Raw genomic sequence first — 21,490 nt, forward strand, 5'->3', positions numbered from 1 at the left:
AAGACGTTAAGTGTCATTGTCAAGACGTCTTACAATAACACAACATCCAGTACAAAATAAAAGCAGTATTAACAGCTTCAATTTATTATTAAAATATTTTGAATTAAGCAGATACAGAAAATAAATATAAGCTAAAATAAAATGACCCAAATAGAAACATGTAAAGGACTATTGTCTTGACTACTTACCAAAATACCATATCTGGTCAGAACTGACAAAATAAAAGCAGTGCTGGCAGTTTTACTTTAAAAAACAATTAATACAATGGATATAAAACAACATGCAAAAACGATGACAAAATAAAGAATTTTTTTAAAAACTAAAAAGAATAAGAAATTCTTTACATATGAAGTCCTGAAACACTAATGAAATGTATACTCTAATGAGAAATACAGCAGCAAAAAAGGGAGAAGTTTTAAACACACAAAAAATATTTGTATCAAGTATCTTAAAGACAAAATCAACATCTTTCAGAGTATTTTAGAGTGGATTATATGAGAAATGATGTTCTGATATAGAAACAGGGTTTTCTATTTTAAGGCAATTCACTGAAGAAAGAGACAAATTTTTCTTAATATGGTGCCATTCAACGGCAGCTATTGTGCTGCAGAAAACATTCACCTCCATCACGATACACCTCAGTAATGAAGAGCATCTATATTGTTCATTTTTGAAAAACTGTAAGTGAAAGCACACCATCATGTCTGCTTTGACATCTGTGTTGATGGATGTTGATCTAACCAAGAGAAACTGTTATTTCAAGCTTGTTCTACTAGTAATAAAAGCAATGGCTATCATTATTGTGCATTACACTCATCCTAGCGTCAAGAAACAGCATCACTCCGGATACAAACTATCAAAGTAGCAATTTCTAAAATTCCAACTTCACAAACATTTTAATTATGTTAACACAGATACATCAGATTTCATAACTGTGGATAGAATTATTAGCATCTGTTAAAAAAATACAAACCTAAAACAATACTATTTCCCACATGTATTAAATATCTGCACCTTCAGCTACAACTGCCTTAAAATCTTTTTTTTTTTTAAACAGGAAACACAAACTAAACAAATCTCACAAAAGCAGCCAAACAGTGATGCAAGCATTTATTCAAGGCAATGGCAGTGGCAGGGATTAAACAAACTAAAAATGTTTTGAAATTTTTGGCCATCCAAAAATGTATAAAATACAGTAGCTGTTTATCACAGGACGGTATGTTCTGCTTACTACACCAAAATACAATTTGTTTCCTTTGAAACAGAACAGATAGTTCACTGTGTGTGCAAACTCGGCTTTCATTCCAATTTCTGATATATTTGTTCAAATACCATATTTGTGCCTGCATTTTGTAAGCAGATTTAAGATATTTCAGAATAAATTAATGCTTTAATTTCAGACATTTTCTTCAACAAATGCAAAACGGCAGACAAAGAATGAAACTTTTAAAAATGAATTCATCCATATGCTATCTACAAAACTTAAAGGTGCTTCTCTCAACATGTGCATACCCGCTTTATTGTATAAGTGAGACCATGAAGACAGGTTTGGTTTAGTTATTCAGGCTTTGATCACAAATTATAGAGTACTGCTAGTGAGACAGACACAACTGACCATTTATTAAGCCCCCATCCTGAGTTAGTTTTGCTGTAATGGCTGCAAATTTACCATCAACATTCAAAGTAATTTGTGAAATTAAGTTATTGAATGGCAGGGAGCGACAAAAGTACCCTCTGATTTCTGGTTGGTGATTTTGCCAGTTGAAATAACAACTCTTCTGTCAGATTTGTCATTTAATATTACATGTGTTTGTTTAAAAGCAGCATAAGGATGACAATTTAAATACAAAATCTAATTGTAATATTTCAGAGAAATATGCAATAGGATTTACAATACCGTTTTAAAAGTCAAGCTTCAGTTCAATAATTGTCTATAATAGACAGATAATGTGATGGAGCATTACCACATGATAAACCATCAGAAACGTGACCACCACACAAGGAAGACAATTTAAACCTTTGGTCTGGAGTATTGACTAACACATATCTTAACTTGCAGCCTTTGCAATTTGCTAACTGCATTGTGTCAAAGTGCTATTTCATTAATTGGTCACCCCCATTTTTAGAGTGTTTCCAGCTGACTTGTTTTGAAAGGACAATTTTAAAAGGAGGTCTTGAATATGCACATATTGTGCTGAAAGATTAAGGCTACAGCTGCCAGACATTTCAATTAGTGTCATCTCATCCTTCATGACTCATAGAAAACATAAGATAAAAAGCATTCATTTGAAAATAACCTTTCATATCCTCTGTAAGCAGTAGTGTTGTGAAAAAATGCTTTTATATCTGATTTCAGGATAAACCGAGCTGTAAAATCTCTACTGCTCCAGACCTCTGTCTACATGGAAAGTCCCAAAGTCATAGTTTCAATTAATTTATCATTTATTATCTGCAACGTACCCAGGTCCAGGGTATTAGCAATGATTAATTAATGATATTTCTAGGATTTTAGTTTATATCTAACTGGGAAGGGCTGAAAAAATGACGGAAGTAATAATAACTTTGTGAGGAAGCGCAAACATAATAGCAGCGTGGCTAACATTAGCTTAAACTTCGTTAGCATCCACAGTCAGCTTCTGTATGGTAAAGTAATAACCATTCAGAAGTCCTCACTCCTTAGTCAGGAGTGATTAAGGACTTTTTCCTACCTTTAACCTCGAAAGATAATGCAGTTAGCATGAATGAAGCATTTCTTAGCCTTGGAAATAGCACTTGGATACTACTGTAGATACTACACTAGCTAAAAATGCTAACATCATCAACATACAAAAGTTCTACTTTCTACTCGCGCCTTGTAACGTCTGCAAAGCTACGATTGGTTAATCCCCCTGGAGTTACGTTTGCTGTGATTGGCTAAAAGTTGCTCACGGAAGAAATTGCTAAGCAATGATTGGCCAAACGCTGCTTAGGGGGAGGGGCTTAACAAACGGTCGAAGGTACCGTTATTTGGTTGAATTTTTTTCAACCAAGCCATTTCAGTATTTATTATTATTATCCTCTTTTTAATTCATACATCTTCTAGCGCATTTTTCCAATCACACAGATCTCTTTTCTTTAGACACTGATATTTTATATTTACAAAATCACCTTTGAGGCTCTACTGACAAATGTGTCCTCTCATTTTTCACAAAACAAGTCAACATTTGGTCTGTGTAAGCAGTACCGGTAAATAGCATTGTATATGTTTACAGAACATTAATATATGATGCATATAGCAAGAAATATTATTTTGGAAAAATAAATAAATAAATAAATAAATAAATAAATAAATAAATAAATAAATAAATAAATAAATAAAACCTTTTTTCCCCTCTCATAGCCACACAATAAACATATCGATGGCTTTTTTAAAATCTAGATCTAAAACAGAAATAAATGTTTGTGCTCAGGAAGAAAATCTAAACATTTGACTGTAGTTTTTTCTCATATAGTGCATTCTCGATAGACAGCTACTCTGGCATTGTCAGGCAGTATTAGTTTAGGTAAGATACATGTCACATTCATTCTATTGCAAATGTAATGTATACTACAGTATTTTTATTATTTTTTTTAAGTTCAGTTCACTGTTTGGATATTAGGCGAAAGCTGGGAGTTATTCAGAGACACACACTGCAATCCAGTTTGTTAAGAAGACGATGGAATAAAACTTTTTCCAGGTCTAGTCTCTAAAGGACACGTTCACAACATTCAGAGGAGGAAAGAAACTGAGTGAACCCCAGCGGACAAACAGAAAGAAGGAGGAGGAGGGAGTCGTCTGTGCTTTCAAAACTCGTGTCTGTGATACATGTCTGGATCATAGTATTTGGTGACCACCACTCTGTTGGCAAACTTGCGGCCGGTGAGGGCTTGCATGGCTTTCTGACAGTCTGCGGCAGAAACGTACTCCACAAAGATCTGGAAAGAAACACAGTCAGTCAGGTCCTGAGTAGTATGAAGATCAGAGAGGGACCGCAGATCTATAAAAAGAGAAATCATTAGATATTCAGAGCTGTGCACAAAGACATAATAAGCCTGGAAGAGTTATTTTATATCAAGTGCAGCTTCAATAGCCTCATTCTGGAAAGTCTGCTCCACTGTATGGAATATCAGGAAGTGTCTATGAGCTGCTCTTTATCACATACATGGGAAGTTAACCACACTTGTTTGATAGACCAGCGACTGAGCCTTCATACTTGTGGAATTTTTCTCTTGTAAAATCAAAACGCAGTGTCGGAAAACACTTCGATTTAAGCATAAGACTTTTAAACATGACTATAAGATAACACTGCTACTCCAGTGCAATGACATGATGTAGCAGTGATACTCTTTTTAACTTTTTAAAGTATAATTCTACACTGTGTTTCCTACAATAGCATAATAGGCTGGTGTCTGTAGCAACCACTTGACCTTTTACCACACATATGTTAATTGAGGGGTACTATTTATTTCTGTATGATTTTCTGTATGTGTCTTTATCTAACTTAATTGAGAAACTATGTATAATTAGTAAACATTTCATATAATTTCCCTGCAGAAATTCAACTGCATCTCGACCAAAGGAACCAGGAACTAAAACCAGTTCCTGCAGGACAAAAAGAGCCCCGACTGCAGAGGGGTGGGCTAGCACTTCCCAGTTTGTAGTTTGTAGGGCTGACATATAAACTTGTGTACTATTTCAATCACAAAACCATAAGTAGTAATTTGAAATTTTTTCTTGTTTGTCTAACCGTTGTTTTCCCAGCTCTACTTAAACTGTCTGACAGACAGGGAACAACAACAAGGCATTGATTTTTCAATGTTTCAATCTGGTCATGTTCTAAAACTCAGTCAACAGTGAGGGTGATCAGTGGCTTAATGTTTAGGACACACACCATATAAGCACACAATTAAATCCCTGGGTGGCTGGAGCTTTGTTGCCCCTCATATCTGCCTATTCTCACATACCTCCTAACTGTGTCTGCTCTGAAGGCGTAAGTAGGAAAAAGCACTTGTCACTGTGGAGACGGGACCTCTAGAGTTTCATTCTCAGCTCCTAATTTCATGCAAACTCTGGCAACACTAAATACACAGATATGAATCTGAGTTGTTGTTTTCTCATGTGTGAAAACTGTGTTTCGGATGGCATTTTTTACTCTGCCAAGAGTGGAATTTGCATCATCTTGACATTTTTTCAAGTGTGGTGGGAACACAAACAGAATTGCTAGTTCCCACTTAAGTTTCTGAGAATGGCTCCTCTGGTTGCACTTTTCGAGAGAATTTTAGTCAAATGTGCAGTGGTTCTTGTAAAAAGGTTCATGTGGATGTCTCAATAAAGCAGAGATCTGTCAGGCCTCTCAAAACCTTGTCTCTTCCAGTCATACACAAACTGAGCCCATCCGCAAAGCTACTTCACTGACGCACCTTTCCACAGCCGGGGACTTCCACGCCGTCGACGGGCCGGGGGATCTCGATGGAGCGGACGCTGCCATACTTGCAGCACTCTTCGCGGATGTCCTCCAGGATCTCCTCGTAGTCCTCGTCGTCCACCAGCTCCTCTGGCATCACCATGTTGAGAAGGCACAGCACCTCCGTGGGCATGCCAGAGTTCTGCAGTCTCTGCAGCCCAGGCACCTGTAGCGTCACCGGGGTCTCTATGATGGAGGTCTGCAGGTGGAGGAACAAAAAACATCATTTCATATGTCAGTGTCTAAGTACATGTAATTCCTCAGTTCAATACAGGTTCATCACATTAATTTACCCATAAGCCCTACTGTTTCCTGCCTCCCTGCTGCTTCTGAATCTCCTGCATCACTGGAGTGAATTAACATGTTGGAAGTAATTCTTCCGTTGACCTTTAACTCCCACCATCTGCCACTGTGACAAAATGGAGCTGTTTTGTGACAGAAGAACACTGTCTTGTTGAACGCACTGAAACAGGGAGGCTCTTGTTTGTTTACAGTTGTTTACAAAGTTTTTAATGTTACCAAACACAGGAAATACAGGAAATTATTTCACATGTGTTTCTGGAAAACATTTTTTTTTTAAAATCATGGTAGACGTGTCTAAAATCCACAATACCCACGAGTCTCAGGTGCTGTTGTAAAAAGTGACACAGATTTAGAAATTTTATTTTCTAAACAGCTTAGTCTTAGCTGCTGCCCACAGTTAGCAGCTTGGTGACTGGATAATTCTTGCTAAAATATACCTTGGAAGTTTTTGTTTCTGGACATTGTCACACGCATAAGCTTTTATTTTAAGTCAAGAACCAGATATTTTGTGGCACAGCACCTAATTATGGAGAATCTCATGTTGCTTCATGCCACAGAAGAGCTCTAACTATGGGAAAAATGGATCCCAATTTAGAAATCTACATGCCGATGCCTTAAAATGAAAATTCTAATGATTTGAATAAAAATACATAATGTCTTCATCACAGGTAATGTGATAAACTTTTAAGTGAAAAAGAATTAAGGATGAAACAGTTTGGTGGATTTCCTATTAATGCATCTATTGTGTCTCTGATTCTCCATCTCTGTCTGGAACAAAAAGTAGTACAATAATGCATATTTTAGGTCAAAAAGCAAAAACTCTCTACAGCTTTCCAAAAAAAAAAAGATTTTTACATGAATGATTTTAAACATTTCTTTTCAGTCTGGCTGGAAGGAAAACAGAAATTAGCCACCTGGAACAGACATTTGGCAAACTGCATTATAGGGATCTCCATCTGGGGATATTAGCCCGAGGATGAAAACAGCAAATAACCTTAATACATGTTGTTCTGTGCAACACAATTTCCCATGAATCCGTACAGACAAATCAGACAGATTAATTGGAAATACAGCAAGCTGAAGTGAACTGGAACAATACCGTTAGATCAGGAGATCAGGATTAGGAGGGTGACATAAAAAATTAGACCTCAACCACATTATCTGGAAGTGTTTACAGATGAAAATCAAAACACACACCTCTGACTCCCGCTCCTATGCTTTTACGTGATGCACAGGGTTGTAGTCACTCTAAAACCCATTTGAATAGATATATTTATGTACCCACACACGAATTTACATTAACTCTTTAAACTGTGGGCTCATTTGTTACTGCAACATAAAGCATGCACAACACTTTTCCAAGTGCTCACAAGTTGTGGCTCGACATAATATAGATATTTTACAATTTATCTTTTTAATACCACACTTTTCTTCTATCTGCTGTGTTTCAGATTTTTTGCCACGAGACTGCTGGCTGCAGCTGAGTCACTTATTGCACCTTGGCTGCGCTGAGTAGCACAGAATTTTTGGTTTTGTTTCGGATCTGATGCAAATGCTTCAATTTTTGGAAATTTAACACGTAGAATAAAGTGATTTGAATGAAATATCACGACTTCTTTAGGCTTAGATTTGGTAAATTTTCCTGATAAAACTGGGAGTCACACATGGTTAGTTCAAGCACCATCAGAAAGTTGAACATCTGACAATTCTGTTTTCTATCTGTGGCAAATACCAAGAGATTAGACTCGTACTCACAGGATTGGCGTTTTTGGCTCCCACGCTCGCCCTCTGGACGATCAGCTTTTTGTCACCTAGTTGCATCCCATTGAGCCCGGCTACTGCCTGATGGAGAACAAACACAGACCTCTACACAACAGACCAAGCAACACAGCTGATGATCCTAATGCAGCAGCTCGTCACTGTTACCTGATCAGTGGCGCTGATGTCCACATATTCACAAAAGGCGTAACCTTTCGACAGTGACGTGGCACTGTCCTTCACTAGATTGAACGCTTTGAGCGGCCCGAACGACGTCAGGAGCTCCTTAACCTGCAAACAAGAGCCACACAGCGACGTCTGAGACTGAGAATTCACAGAAACAGAATGTTTCTCTACTGACTGAATTCTAAGTGTCCATTTGATACTCACAATCAGTTTAACACCAGGATTAATTAAAACAGAGTGTATGTGATTGAACACAAAGTCAAAAGGCTCATTTGTACATACTGCAGTCTGTAGATTTTGTATTGTTATGGTGGTTTCTGAAAAGAAAGGAGTTGACAGCAGTGCAAAAATTGTCTTTTGAGGTATTAAATAATTGTCTCACTGGAATGATTACGTTCATGATCATTACAGTGCAGATTATCTTGTTTTCTTGATAAATCGATTAACATTGGAGTCCATAAAATGTGAGAAAACTAACGTTACAATTACTAAACTTCAAGCTGTTGTTATGCTAAAATACTGAGGTACTACTACTGAGAGGAAGACAACAGGGGCTATTTTTGCTTTAAAAAAATGACTAACAATTAATTAATAATTAATCAACTGCTTCACCTCTAATCAGTTTTGTTATCAAGACATAGTTAATTATACAATTATGAACAAAAGTTCACATACACTTGTTAAGTCCATGTATATCATGACAGTCTTGAGTTTCCAATGACTCCTGTATTTCTGAATCCTCTATTATGGAATCAGTGAAACATATTCATCTTTGTCATAAAAAATAAATCTATGAAAGAATGAAAATCCATGATTGGTTTTTTTGTTGTTTGTTTTTTTTTTTCAACAAAGATGCATGTGTTTCAATGATTCTATCATAAAATAGTAGGAGTTGTAAGAGTCATTGGAAACCCAAGACTGTCACGATATCTATAAACTGAACAAGTGTATGTAAACTTTTGTTCACAATTGTACATTGTATATACATGCATAATAATATTAATCTCATTCATTTTAAAGACAAGCTGAGCAGTGAATGGAGTTGTAAAAAGAACTGATCTGATTAAAGTGGTTAAAAACTGACTTGCCATCTACAGGCACCACAACAGTCAGACACTATGTTCTTACCTTTATAATAAAAACTGAATAAAACCCCCAAAAAACCACCACCTGCTCCAAAACCATCCCCAAATCTGAATGATCAGTCCTTCACCCCAAATGCCTGGGTTCTTAACGCGCTCCAGAAGCATGATGGGAGAAAGAAAGTAGCCAGTAAGGGAGCCTGCTGGCTCGCAGTGTATCCGTGTGAGGACCAGAATGTCTTACTTGCCTTGTGTTACATGTTGGCATGGCAGCAGTAGATGAGTACTACTGAACAAATTATGAGCGCAGACTTAACGATCTTACAGGCCCCTAGCTGGGGACAAAGTGGGGGAACAAAAATGAAAGAGCTGTGAGTATCAACGCAGTGGCAGCGACTGCAAGTATTAAAAAAAAAAATAAAGAAATCAGTGAATAATAGACATCAGGCTGAATGTGCTCTGCAAACTAAGTAAGAGTTAATGAGACAGAATGGACAGTTAGAATTAAATTCACTGCGTAACAGTGCGAAATATTACACCACCTGCCCACCTGAGAGCAAACTGCAACATATCAGCAAATATTTACTGTGTCAAAGGAAAAGTCCACCCTTCATTTACACTGCTGAAGCATTTCTGGAGTTGTTTCGTGAATTTTTGATTCCCTCAAACCTGCAAATGATGCCTCTCAATCACTAGCGCTACATGACCTGAACCTCTGTCAACCCTTTAGGTTCACATGACAGGCTGAAGTGGACAAAATCCAACTTTTTTTCCTTAATGTGACCCAGATCTATTGCATATGTGGTTATACATCTGCTTCCTATCTTATATCTGGCTCTGTGGCTGCTGTCAGATCATATGTTTTTTCATGTCTTATGTCTGCTGTCGTCATTCAGTTAGAAAGTAAACATGCACCAACAACAGAGAGATGAGGAGGTTTTTAATGGAGGAATTTGTTTATGAAGAAGCTTCTAATTAAGTCAGATTGGTGGGAACCTAATGACTATCACTACTACTTCATCCATATTTATGATTTGACTGTCACACAGATATAAACATGTACTGTATAGGATAGTCATCACTATACATTAAAGCAGATACATAAGAAGATACATAAAAGATACAGAACATATCTCAATACCTGTATATACAAAGAAACTTATAATGTTGCCTATTTAATATTAATTGTGCATGTTGTTGCTGTATGTAAACATTTATTTCTCCATCTACTTTCTTATAAAAAAACTGTCAGTAAATGTTTTATTTTTTGAGGATCTTTGTTGTGCTACTTTTTGCAGTATGTCCCTAAACACTGACCCTGTTATTCGTCTAAGTATGTGCAAACATATTTGGCCAATGAAACTGACTCTGATTATGAAATATGCCTCTAAAAAGACGTCTTCGCCACTCATGTATCAGAGCGACATTGAGAACAATGTCAAGATTTTCCATAAGTTGCACAATAAATTAAATATTTGAAAATATTCTGCCAGTTTATGACCTAAAACAGGCAATTGGAAGTGACAGCGTTTAGTAAAAACACAAACAAAATATGCACATTTCACTCTACAAATAAAGCTTTTGAAATTTTAGTTTGTGCTAGAAAAACTGTGAAAAGCATTATTTCGAGCACCCAACTTCCTTTCTTTGTTTTGCTTTTATTTTTTTAATTATCAACAGATGGTTAGAGGATTCTGCAAATACCTTCAGAATATGTTTTGATAAAGGGCCATCTGGGGATTTTTCCTGCCAAAAAAATACATAGTGAGAGAATATTTGACATTTCAATAACAATTCATTTTCTTTTAGGTCCGTGCCTCATTAAATCAACTAATACTACAGATACTTCAGAAGAGGCAGCTGGCTACATTTGGCACAATTATTAGTTTTATATTTTGTCACATAGAAACTTGATGTTTTTACAGTAAACATAAAGAAATGACAGCAAATTGTTGAAACAAAACCAAGTAACCACCAAACAACGTGAAAAATCCAGAAAGGCAAAGTACTTTTCAGTGTCGTAAGGTGGACTTTTTCTTTGACGATATAGACTCAAATGAATAAACCCCACAGAAATAACCACATGTCACTTCATCTGCCTTTTCTGTAAATACACTGGACTTTGCTTACCTCTCTTAATTCAGTATGCTTAGCATGACAAAGGTATGAGCAGTTTACTCATAATAATGACATACTGTTGTTTAATGTCAGAGATTTATCAAAATGAAACCTGTGCAGCTCTTTTAAAATATTTAAAAATATCAGATACATTTGCACAAATATAAGACATTAAGCAGTAGCTGTGTTTAGTTTTTTCCTGTGTTATTTTTGGTCTTTTGTGCATTTACACCATGGGGCTGTGTCCTGTTTCTCCCTACGGCAGTTACTCACAATTCCTGATTCTTTATATCATAAAGAAATGTAAAACATATTTTGTGCATGTTTCCGTGTGACAAACAAAAAACCTCAGCATGTGAGAGAAAAGTGAGGAAACATGAGTGCAGCTGTTCAGCCTGTGTTCAGTTAAATACCTGATCGTCATTAAGGTAGTTGGGCAGGCCTCCTATAAACAGTTTATGGGGGGAATCGGGAACGACGGTGGAGACGACACCTACGCAAAGAACAGAGCTGTCAAACTATCACATCAAATAACAGAACAGGTTACTTCTAGGGATAAACAAGCATCTCAAACAAACCTGGGACATGGAAAGCAGGCTGCTCTGAGATGCCAGGTAAAGGGCGGTAGTCGTGAGGTCGTCTGATCTTCAGCGACTGACCCTGGAAAATGATTCCATCGAAGGCCATGGCCTGTGTCGTCTCATCTACAGATCGAAACTAGAGAAGACACAATGCTAATATACAATAAGAACAACACGTGAGTGAGCAATAAGAAGGACACTGACAGTGCAGCTTCAACACGTCTCTGATAAATCCTACAGTGAGCTGTTACTAATGGAAATAAATGGTCACACCTACACATTGAAGATCAATCATCAAGCTAACCACAAAGCTAACCCTACGGATGTTCTTCAGCCTGTATAGATCATAGAAAATGGTCCTATTTGCCTTTAGCTGTTTTCTCTGGCTCATCTATCATGTTTGTTATTTAGACAAATCACTGCAGAGGCCAAAACTCGGTCTGGGCAGCAGAGAGAAATGGACTGTGACAATTTTCTGCACTCAGCTGTAATTTATGCAGCAGCACTAAGAGCCTGCAGCCATCCTGGCAGCTCTGTAAGGCTCACAGCAGTGCTTTGCGCTAAATATTAGCATCCTGATACAATATTTAGCACGCTAACATTTGATAATTACCACTAACACCAGCTGAGGCTGCATTAACTGAAGTATTGGACAAGTGGACAAAGTGGAGGCACCAAAGCAATTCTGAGTCATCCTGAGGGAAACATGGATGTATGGAGCTAACCCAACTCAAAGCCACAAATGTGAACCACATGGTGGTGCTGGAGGAGAAGTCAGAAGATGTCAGAACCAGTAGTATCATCTCCAAACACTCAATGTTTGTTTCAAGGCAACAGCTGCTGAAGAAATCTCAGCCCTAAAAATTTAGCCAATTGCTGCGTGATGCCAGCATTTAAAAAGAAAATAATAAAATAAATTAGCAACTAAGGTGTACTGGTCCTGTATTTGTCCTTAACTCGTCAGAGCCCTTTGGTCCGGGACACATTGTGATCAAAACTACGTCAGACGTCTATTTATGTCTACACTCAATCCAGGAACACAAATTTTAGGGCGCAAGTTCCACCTGGAACATTTTGACAGTGCACCAGCTGTTGTCTAACAGCTAAAGCATGCTAGCAGGGTTAGTCTTTAAAGCTGCAGACACTTTGAAATCGTATGTTTACTCACAGTACACGCTTTAATTCTTACAACCTGTCAATGGCCTGACCACAAGTATGGAACCATACTTAAACCATTAAACCATTTCTTAAATGTTAAGCAAAAATAATAATTTGAGAGACAATAAAACTTAGTGAGGAAATTAAAATGTGACCTCAATAGTAAAACTTGCAAACAAATTGTTTGTGTAATTTTATTGACTATTGGTCTTTTTAAATGTCTTTTTGTTTAGTTTGTTATATCATCAAAAAAGCAGTTTATCTAGTTACACAAATAATTAGTTTGCAAGTTAAACATTTTGCTATATTCCCACTCTTAAATTGTGACTTTTGTTTGCTATTTGTGACGTTTTGTTTGATTATATTGACACAAATGTGATTCCATGCACACTAACCTCTAGGAAAGCAAAGTTCTTATCCTGATTAATCTGCACGGCCAGGACGGGGTTGCTCGGGGCTTGTGAGAGGCCCGCAAGACGCATCTGAGCGTTAAAGAACTCCGCCATGGACTCCTGAGAGGAAACAAATCAAACAGCGTGACTGGAAACACTGCAGCACCAACAGATAACTGTCTGGGGTTACATGTAAGACTTTACCTCAGTTACTCCGAAGGGGATGTTTCCAACGTAGAGGCGTCTTGCTTGTCTGGTCATCTGACTGCCGACGATGGGCACTTGTGTCGGTGCTGCAGCCACTCCGGTGGTTGTGGACGTCGCCAGCAGAGCTATTGTTGGTATCTGACCAGCCGCTGAGGGAACATGAAGGAAGGACAGTGTTGAAAGGTGCTGTAAACTGAATGACTATATAACAACTACTGTATTTCGAGGAAAACTAATATACATCCAGACTGCAGGAAGTTGAAAAGGTACATTTTTTTCAGAGTAAAATAATTGCTAAAGCTGCAACTATAAACTTGTCAATTGATTATCAGCAACTACTTTATTGCTCGCCAACTATTTTGATAATTTCCTGTTATTATTAAAATACAGATATTACCTAGTAAAAGCACACACACAAGAAAAAATACTGATTTAGATGCTAACAGCAAAAAAACAGGTCAAAATTTCAAATCAAAAATCTGTATTTTTACAAATAATAATTCTTTTACAACATTTGATCGCAAATAAACACAGTTTTTACTGTATTTACATAAGCAGAAAATAGTTATTTTGTGTAATATTTGCTGTCTGTGATTTGAAAGAAAGCTGATGCATATTAAAGACAGTAAATAAGTGTATTTTACAGATTTTCCCTGTTTTCTGAAAAAAAATGGCCTAAAGTTTAAATAATATCCACATCAAAAATCTATATGTTCTCAAAAGCTAACATTGTATGACCATAAAATAAGGCAGTTGCACTGGGTTTAAATTAGCTGAAAACAAGATTATTTTACAGATTAATCAACAGCATTCCACCATTGTTCAACTTGTTTTTTTCTGGCACACTTTTTCACAATGTTTTTACACGTGTTTTATTTTATTAAGAGTCTATGATCTTCGTAATCCTCAGCTGTAAATGACACCTGTGTTTAAATCCCTTTACAGTTCATCTTCAGTTACTGTCCCTGAACATTTATATTCAGCTGCCACTTCAGTGCTTTCACCATTGATAGCTATGAGTTGATGTGTTTCCCACTTGCTCTGACATTAAAGATCATTTTCATAGTTTTCTTAGTATTTAACTGAAGAAGCACCATTTATGGTCTGTGTGAACTGCATGTCTGATGGTCGCCTAGCGTCAGAAACCTCCTCCGTCACCCCCCCTGACACCTTTACAACACCAGATAGCAGCGTCTGTATCGGCCAACATTCACACCTACTTCACGCCATCATTGACCATCTGTGCAGAAGTGAAAGTGGAGCCAAGCATTGTCCTGTCAGAGCGACTATGAACACATTTAGGTTATGAACTACTCCTGAGAGACCAGAACCGGGCTTTCATTTAAGTCTGGATATAAGCTCAAACAAAAAACACTACTGAGAGAAGAACAGATCAGAGTAGTTCTGATTCAGGTGTTAATCAGGCAACAAGAACAGGTAAGTAGGCAGGTACCTTGCATAGCTTTATATTGCATTGGTGTGATGTGTTCAAAGCCAGGAGGAGGCACATCCCAGTACTTGCAGGTCCTTTTCTTTCTTGTCCGCCTCGGAGAGTGGCTAAAAGTAAGAAAAATACAAAATAAAAGCTTGGGGAAACATACTGTAAGTGCTGATTTTGATGCTGTTCTGACTGCATCACCACATAAAACATTTATTTTTTTTATATAGTTTTCTGCTGAGACTTCAGTACCAAAGAAGTCCTTTGTGTTCACTGCTTTCTGGGAGTTAAATATGTAATGAAAAGCTGCAATTTACAAAAGTTTGCAATTTTTATGAGAAAACACTTGCTGGTTGCAGTTTCTCAGATGTCAAGATTTGCAGCTTTTGTCTGTCTCATGTGACTACAATCTGAATTTCTTTGTGTTTAGACTAAACAACATATTTGAGGACGTCACCTCGGGACACTATTCACTATTTTCTGAATCGGACGGTTAATCAGTATTAAAGATAATCAATTATTCCTGATTGATGACACTTTTTCCATCAAACTACACTCAAAAATTCATAATGGGAAGGTGAAAAAAGATTTTAATTTTTCATATTTTTTTTTGCAAATTTATGAAAAATCTAAAACTGAAATTACTCATTTATAAAAGCATTCAGGCTTATAACTCAGGACTTTGCAGCGGTCAGTCTTGAGAGCAGTTACAGCTCCCAGTCTTCTTGTTCCAGTCTCTGCAGGCTCTGCACCTGGATTTGGACGATTCGTTTCTTTCTTCCTGCAGATCCTCTCGAGTTTTGTCAGACTGGATGAGAGGCTCTGCAAGCTGTTATCTTCAGATTTTCTACACAGTCTTTTTTCAAGGTTTCAGTCTGGGCCTTGTCTGGACCACTTCAGAGACTTGTCCTGAATCCACTCCACTGTTATCTTAGCTTTGTGTTTCGGGCCACTATGGTGCTAAAAGGTGAACTGTCATCTCAGTCTCAGGTCGGTGCACTCTGGACTAGAGCTGCCACTGTCAATTACTTTTTCACCGAATAATCTATTGATTATTTTACCAATTAATCGATTAATCTAAGCAATCAATATTTCTCCAAAAAAGCAAAACAACTATTGGGTTTCAATTCAGTTTATTTTGATATTTTCACTATTTATTTTTGTGCAAACAAACGTTTATACATATTAAAGTGTAAAACTGAAGTTAACTGTTTAGTTTTTTCATGTTTGGCAACTCCAACATGAAAAAAAAGTCATTAAAAAGAGGACTTCTTATTTAAGACAGCACTGCAACTCCAAAACACAGCCGAGTTTCTATCAAAGTGAAAAAGTTTGAGCTGTATATTAAACAAAGTGTAACATGGACACGGTGCATACTTTAAACCAAGCCTTTGAAAATAGCTTCAAAATCTATGTAAATACAGCTGAAATCAAAGCACAGCTGCTGTCTTTATTTGTGTGTGGTGAGTTTGTCAAGTGACGTTGCTTTTACAAAATCACAATTTTAGCAGCAGCCTGGAAGTGATTGCTGGTTAACTTATAGAGTCAACAAGCCACATCTCAGTAACTAGTTCACACTCCTTCCATTGTCTGACAAAAAGAAACATAAAAAAAATGTAAATAAGCAGAGCATTATTTGGAATATAGCTGTATTAAAAGACAGTATATATGAGCACAGAAAGAAGGAGAGAAGCTAACAGATTCTAACGGACACAAAAACAAGAACTTCTGTACTGTGCATTGCTCTGTGCTGCACCAAAACTCTGCACAGTCTATAAACCATATTTTTGTTCTGTGATAATCTGAAATAATCCTATATTTTGAAGCCATTTACATTTAAACTTAAAACTGTGGCACTGATTGCAACTGATCAACAACTGGATCTAAAAACCACTGAAGTCATAGCGCAATAATTACATACTGACACTATAGAAAAACATTTGTTATAGTAAATTGAAGTGTTTTAGAAGACATTTTTCAAAAACATGTCCGTATAAATTACTAACACTGGCATGTTTTCATCATTAATGTCATCAGTAATGTTGACTAATTGCAGCATTCATCTTTCCCTGTATCTGCTGCTGAGCCCCATTGTAACATGATGCTGCCACCACTATGCTTCACTGTAGCAAAGATATTATCAGGTGACAAACGGAGCCTGCTGTTTGACAGTGTTTGAAGCTCAAGTTTTGACACATCGGATCAGAGAATCCCTCTTAGAGTCTCTAAATGCTGTTTGACAAACACCTGTTCAGTGGCTTTTACTCAGAGTGGCTTCTGTCCAGCTGCTTTATCATGGTGGCCTGATTGATGGAGTTGTCTTTCTAAAGTCTGTCCTGTCCATCCACTTTGATACATGTGGACTCCAGTCAGGTTCTAGACATCTCTCAAGGACAGTTAAAGCAAACAGGAGGCCACAACAAAGTCTGAATAACAAACACTGCAAAAATGTCTTTGCTATTATGGATCATTGACAGTAGATTAATGTGAAAAAATTTCGATTTAATCCATTTATCCTCGTGTGTTTCTGAAGTCGCTATAAACATAGCATATGGAGTCAGACCCAGTGTGTAGCTCATGCTGTGCTGGGTGTGTTTTCACAATAAAACCTGCAGGTATGATGTCTGCGGCTGACCTGTGCTTCTTATGGTCCCGTGAGGAGCTCCGACGGTCTCGGCTTTTTCTATCTCGGCTCCGGCTTCGCTTCTCACGGCTGCGACTCCCCCGGTCTTTGCTCCAGCTTCGATGCTTGTCGCCTCGGCCAGGAGATCCACTGCGACTCCTCTTTTTGTGCCTTTCTCTTTCTCGCTCTGTGCAGTCAAAAGAAGACAGCAGCAGAAAATATTGTCTGTGCCAGGAGTGCTACTCATACATACACACAGGGCTGCAGCAAACACTTATTTTCATTGTATAAAGTGAGACGTGGTGTTTACACATCAGTCCAAAGCTAAAATTATCTGTAGAAAATGCTTTTTTTTAGATAAGACATTGCTTTTATTGTCAAAACACAGGAACAAAAACGACAAGCTATTTACTGATAATTAAACTAATTGCAGGTAGTTATTGCGCACTAGCTAGTAAATAATTACTTATCCTTTAGAATTACCTCTGCTATAATTACTGTACCTACACTGACAAAAATTTCTATTATCACAGCTCAAAATGTACAAATGTCTCCTTTCTAGATTAATTACAGGCTCTGATACCCTCCAGCCTCCTCTGTCATATTTCTTTGAGAAATTTGACAGTTCAATGAGGCCTTTCTTCTCGGCAGAACATGAGTTAAGACATTTAACAAACTGATGAGAAGTACTCCTCATTTCAAGATAGATTTGATCCACCTGGTCCTGCAGCTCTACTTCGATTAAACGTCAGGTTTCAGATGTAATGTGTTTGGGCTGTTGTTTTCTCTTTCTTTGTGTCTGCAAAGCCTCTATATTACTTTAAATTGAAGATTATTATCTATTTTCACTAGGGCTGAATCATTATTTGAAATACAATCAAAATCACATGATGTAATTTTCTGCTAGAAGTAAAATGTCGCACAAAATCAAATTAAAATTGAAGCATTGTGGTGCCACAGAGATTCTCTGGCCTACAGATCATATTCTCCAGACATAGAGGAACATGCTAGTCTGGTTCCGACTGCATTTTTTACAACAGAAAAGAAAGGAAAAAATGAGCTCTCACACTAAAATCATGACTCATATCGCAACGGCTGTCAAAATAATCACAATATGACTGTTTTGCACATTGGTGAGGTCTAATTTCCATTATTCCAGGTATTCCTTTGCATAAATAGATTACTTATGTAAGCTTGGCCCTATGTAAAAGTCAAAGATATTCATTATATCAAAACCTTTGGTGGAAAATGTGAAAATAGATATAGAATAGACCACTGATCACCCAAGGAAAACTGTTGTGTTGCAGCAGGAGTTTACATATCAGAAAAACAAACACACAAAAAAATCTATTGAAAAAAATATATACGTGATTTAAAATATTAATAATAATTTAAAAATATAGAATAGAGTAATAAAAATAAGAATGAAAAAATGAAATATTTACATAGAATAATAAAAAAGGATTAAGAACACGACAATATATTTTTAAAAAACAACTCTTACTGTGCCAATTAAAGTTAAATGTGAAAAATAAATCCCTCTTAGAAATAAATGGGATATTTAAAAATTACTAAAAGGTAATTAAATATAGAATTTTGGAATTATTCTAAAATGGTGGGTAAAATAGGTTATCCTTGTCATACCTATGAAAATAAAACCCTGCTGCATAATTCAAAGTTTTGATTAGGACACTGATTGCATGAACGGAGATGATGCTGATCTGTCAATTAGGGGTAAGACTTTGTCCTGATTTTATTAGTACTGCACTGCAACGCTTTATTATGTGCGCCGAATTAAAAGGTCGATCCTAATGACTCAGAAAATGCCATATTATTACATTTCAATTCGTTTGTATCGTCGCAAGAGAAAAAACATTATAAAAAGGCGCGATCTTCTAATGGAGTTTCGCTTCTTGCCGTTTCGCGCAGGTGAATCCACCGTGTGCTCACACCGGTACCAGTTCAGTGCTGCATGTAAGATTTAGCGACGGCTGAGTGGAGGCCAAAAGGATGAAGGTGAAGATAAATGTTAATTATACGAACATAAACAAGGTAAACACGCTGAGTCATAGCGGAGAAAAGTGCTGAAGTTGCTGTCAGGTCGCGTTATTCATTCATAAAAGCAGCTAACGGTCCTGGCGCTGCTAGCTAACGGAACAAACTGGGACACAGACCGACGACACTCACCTTGTCGATTCTCGCTCAGCTGCTTCTCAAACTCCTCGAAATCCGACATGATATCGCTGCTGAGTGAAAACACAGCGGCTCGGATTTGACTGCGGTGGAAAGATGAGGAGACTGTCCGCTGTGTCAGTGCCGCAAAAAGCTGCGAAACGTCCGCAGAGTCGACGAACACCGTGCATCCGGTCAGCCCTTCAAAATAAAACCACAGTCACACAATTGAAATGAATTAAAAAATACCACATTAACATTTCTATAATAATAAAGGAGAATATAATACATACTATTAGTGCATAATATATTACATAATATAGAGGGAGGAGTGATAAATAAATTCTACAAAATAATGACAAAAATGATTACAATATCAGTTTAAAGCACCACAACATGCATAAAAATCTGAAAACACAAATGCAACCAATGATCTTTTCTGTTATTAATTTATGTGACATATATAATCACCTAATGAATTCATCAATTAGTCTATGAAATGTTTTAAAAAATTAGCAGAAAATGCCACGGTAATAACTTCACTTTTATCTAACAATAAACACCCTGAACATGTTCCATTTTCTGTGATATTTCAGAAAAACAACAAATGTTTTCCAAGTAGCTTGAAAAATGTATGATGCTATCAAATGAAAGTAAGACTTGATCAATCAGTCACGCACTGCAAATCATAAACATGTTACTGTGGATATTGTGTATAACGGTGTGAAAATAGCTGTAGCAGTTGCTAAATTAACAGCTTGTTAATGTGCAAACAAATCCATGTTTCAAATGGACAAAAAAAATTAAGAATAAAAAAATCTAAATTCATTCAGTTTAATTCAGATAAATTGATACAGTGCATCTCAGGGCACTTCACATAGCGAGGTAAAGACCTTATAAAATTATACAAAGAAACACAGCAAATCAAAAGTTTCATCTGGACTCCCTCCAGGCAGTGCACAGCAACAGAGGGAAGAAAAAACAGAAATCAGACAAACATCAGACAACAGATCAATACACACCAGAGAGGTTAGTGAGGTCAATAACTACAGATCAGAAATATGCAACTGCAGCCAGAGATACCTGCCGAGAGAATAAAACACAAGCTATTACAGAGAGAAGACACAATGTTAGCGGCATGCAATGGTGGCATTTTAGACTTGGGGATTCTTTGCAGAAGGAAGAACTTCCCATACAAATACAACAACAAAACAAAACAACAAAATATGAAAAAACAAATAATTTATTAGACGTTACTGTACACAGGACCTGCAGCCAGTGATGCATTTTATGCTTTTATTTTGATGATGTCAAAGACTGGTTTTTAACTTTTAACAACTTTATTGACAGATTTTAAAGTCTTTAATATATTCAAGCGCACACAGCTGAGATATTCATGTAGAGGAGACTAGACTAATAAACTTCGCCCATGTACCTCCAGACACTGGGATGCTGCAGTTGATATTACAAAAACCTGAAAAAGTTTAGCAAATAGAAACAATACACAGGGTCTATATTACAGCATGTATACTAAAGAGAACTGATGGTACCGTGTGTCATTCATGTGTTATGTGAACAGATTGGCAGCATTTGAGAAGATGTCATGTATTCTTCATATCTCCTGAAGTATGTTTACTTGGTTCCAAGGATGGATATAAAATAAAACACCAAATTATAACATCAGCATGGCTGTCACATAAATATGATACTGACACGATGCAATTATACTGGGAAATTAGATAAATAAACTTTGCATATGTGTATTAGACTGTAAAAAATGTAGTTTTTCAAAATATTTTAACCTATAAAATTTCTGAACAATTAAAATAACAGAAAAAAGTATTAATGTGCATGTTAACCGAAAGAAATTGGGCCAATACTTTCAGTAATATCCCCATCAAATATCTGAATTTATACAAACTACAAATTTTACAACATTTGACAGGAAAATTACACTATTTTACTATATTTAAATCAGCAAAAAAGAGA

General features: G+C 36.8%; 1 protein-coding gene across 1 annotated transcript; it reads right to left on the reverse strand.

Annotated features, from left to right (window-relative positions):
* Positions 1-1,097: 1,097 nt before the first annotated feature.
* Positions 1,098-19,702, reverse strand: LOC111574860 (splicing factor U2AF 65 kDa subunit-like). The gene is made up of 11 exons (XM_035952578.2): positions 19,517-19,702; positions 17,342-17,516; positions 14,722-14,825; positions 13,266-13,417; positions 13,065-13,181; positions 11,509-11,647; positions 11,344-11,423; positions 7,713-7,835; positions 7,542-7,628; positions 5,440-5,682; positions 1,098-3,954 (listed from the first exon to the last, which is right to left on the reverse strand). Exons 1-11 carry the CDS (start codon positions 19,563-19,565, stop codon positions 3,823-3,825), a joined length of 1,401 nt encoding a protein of 466 aa, XP_035808471.1. The 5' UTR covers positions 19,566-19,702; the 3' UTR covers positions 1,098-3,822.
* Positions 19,703-21,490: the final 1,788 nt, after the last annotated feature.

This window comes from Amphiprion ocellaris, chromosome 19 (genome assembly GCF_022539595.1).
Source record: "Amphiprion ocellaris isolate individual 3 ecotype Okinawa chromosome 19, ASM2253959v1, whole genome shotgun sequence".
NCBI classification, from domain to species: domain Eukaryota; kingdom Metazoa; phylum Chordata; class Actinopteri; family Pomacentridae; genus Amphiprion; species Amphiprion ocellaris.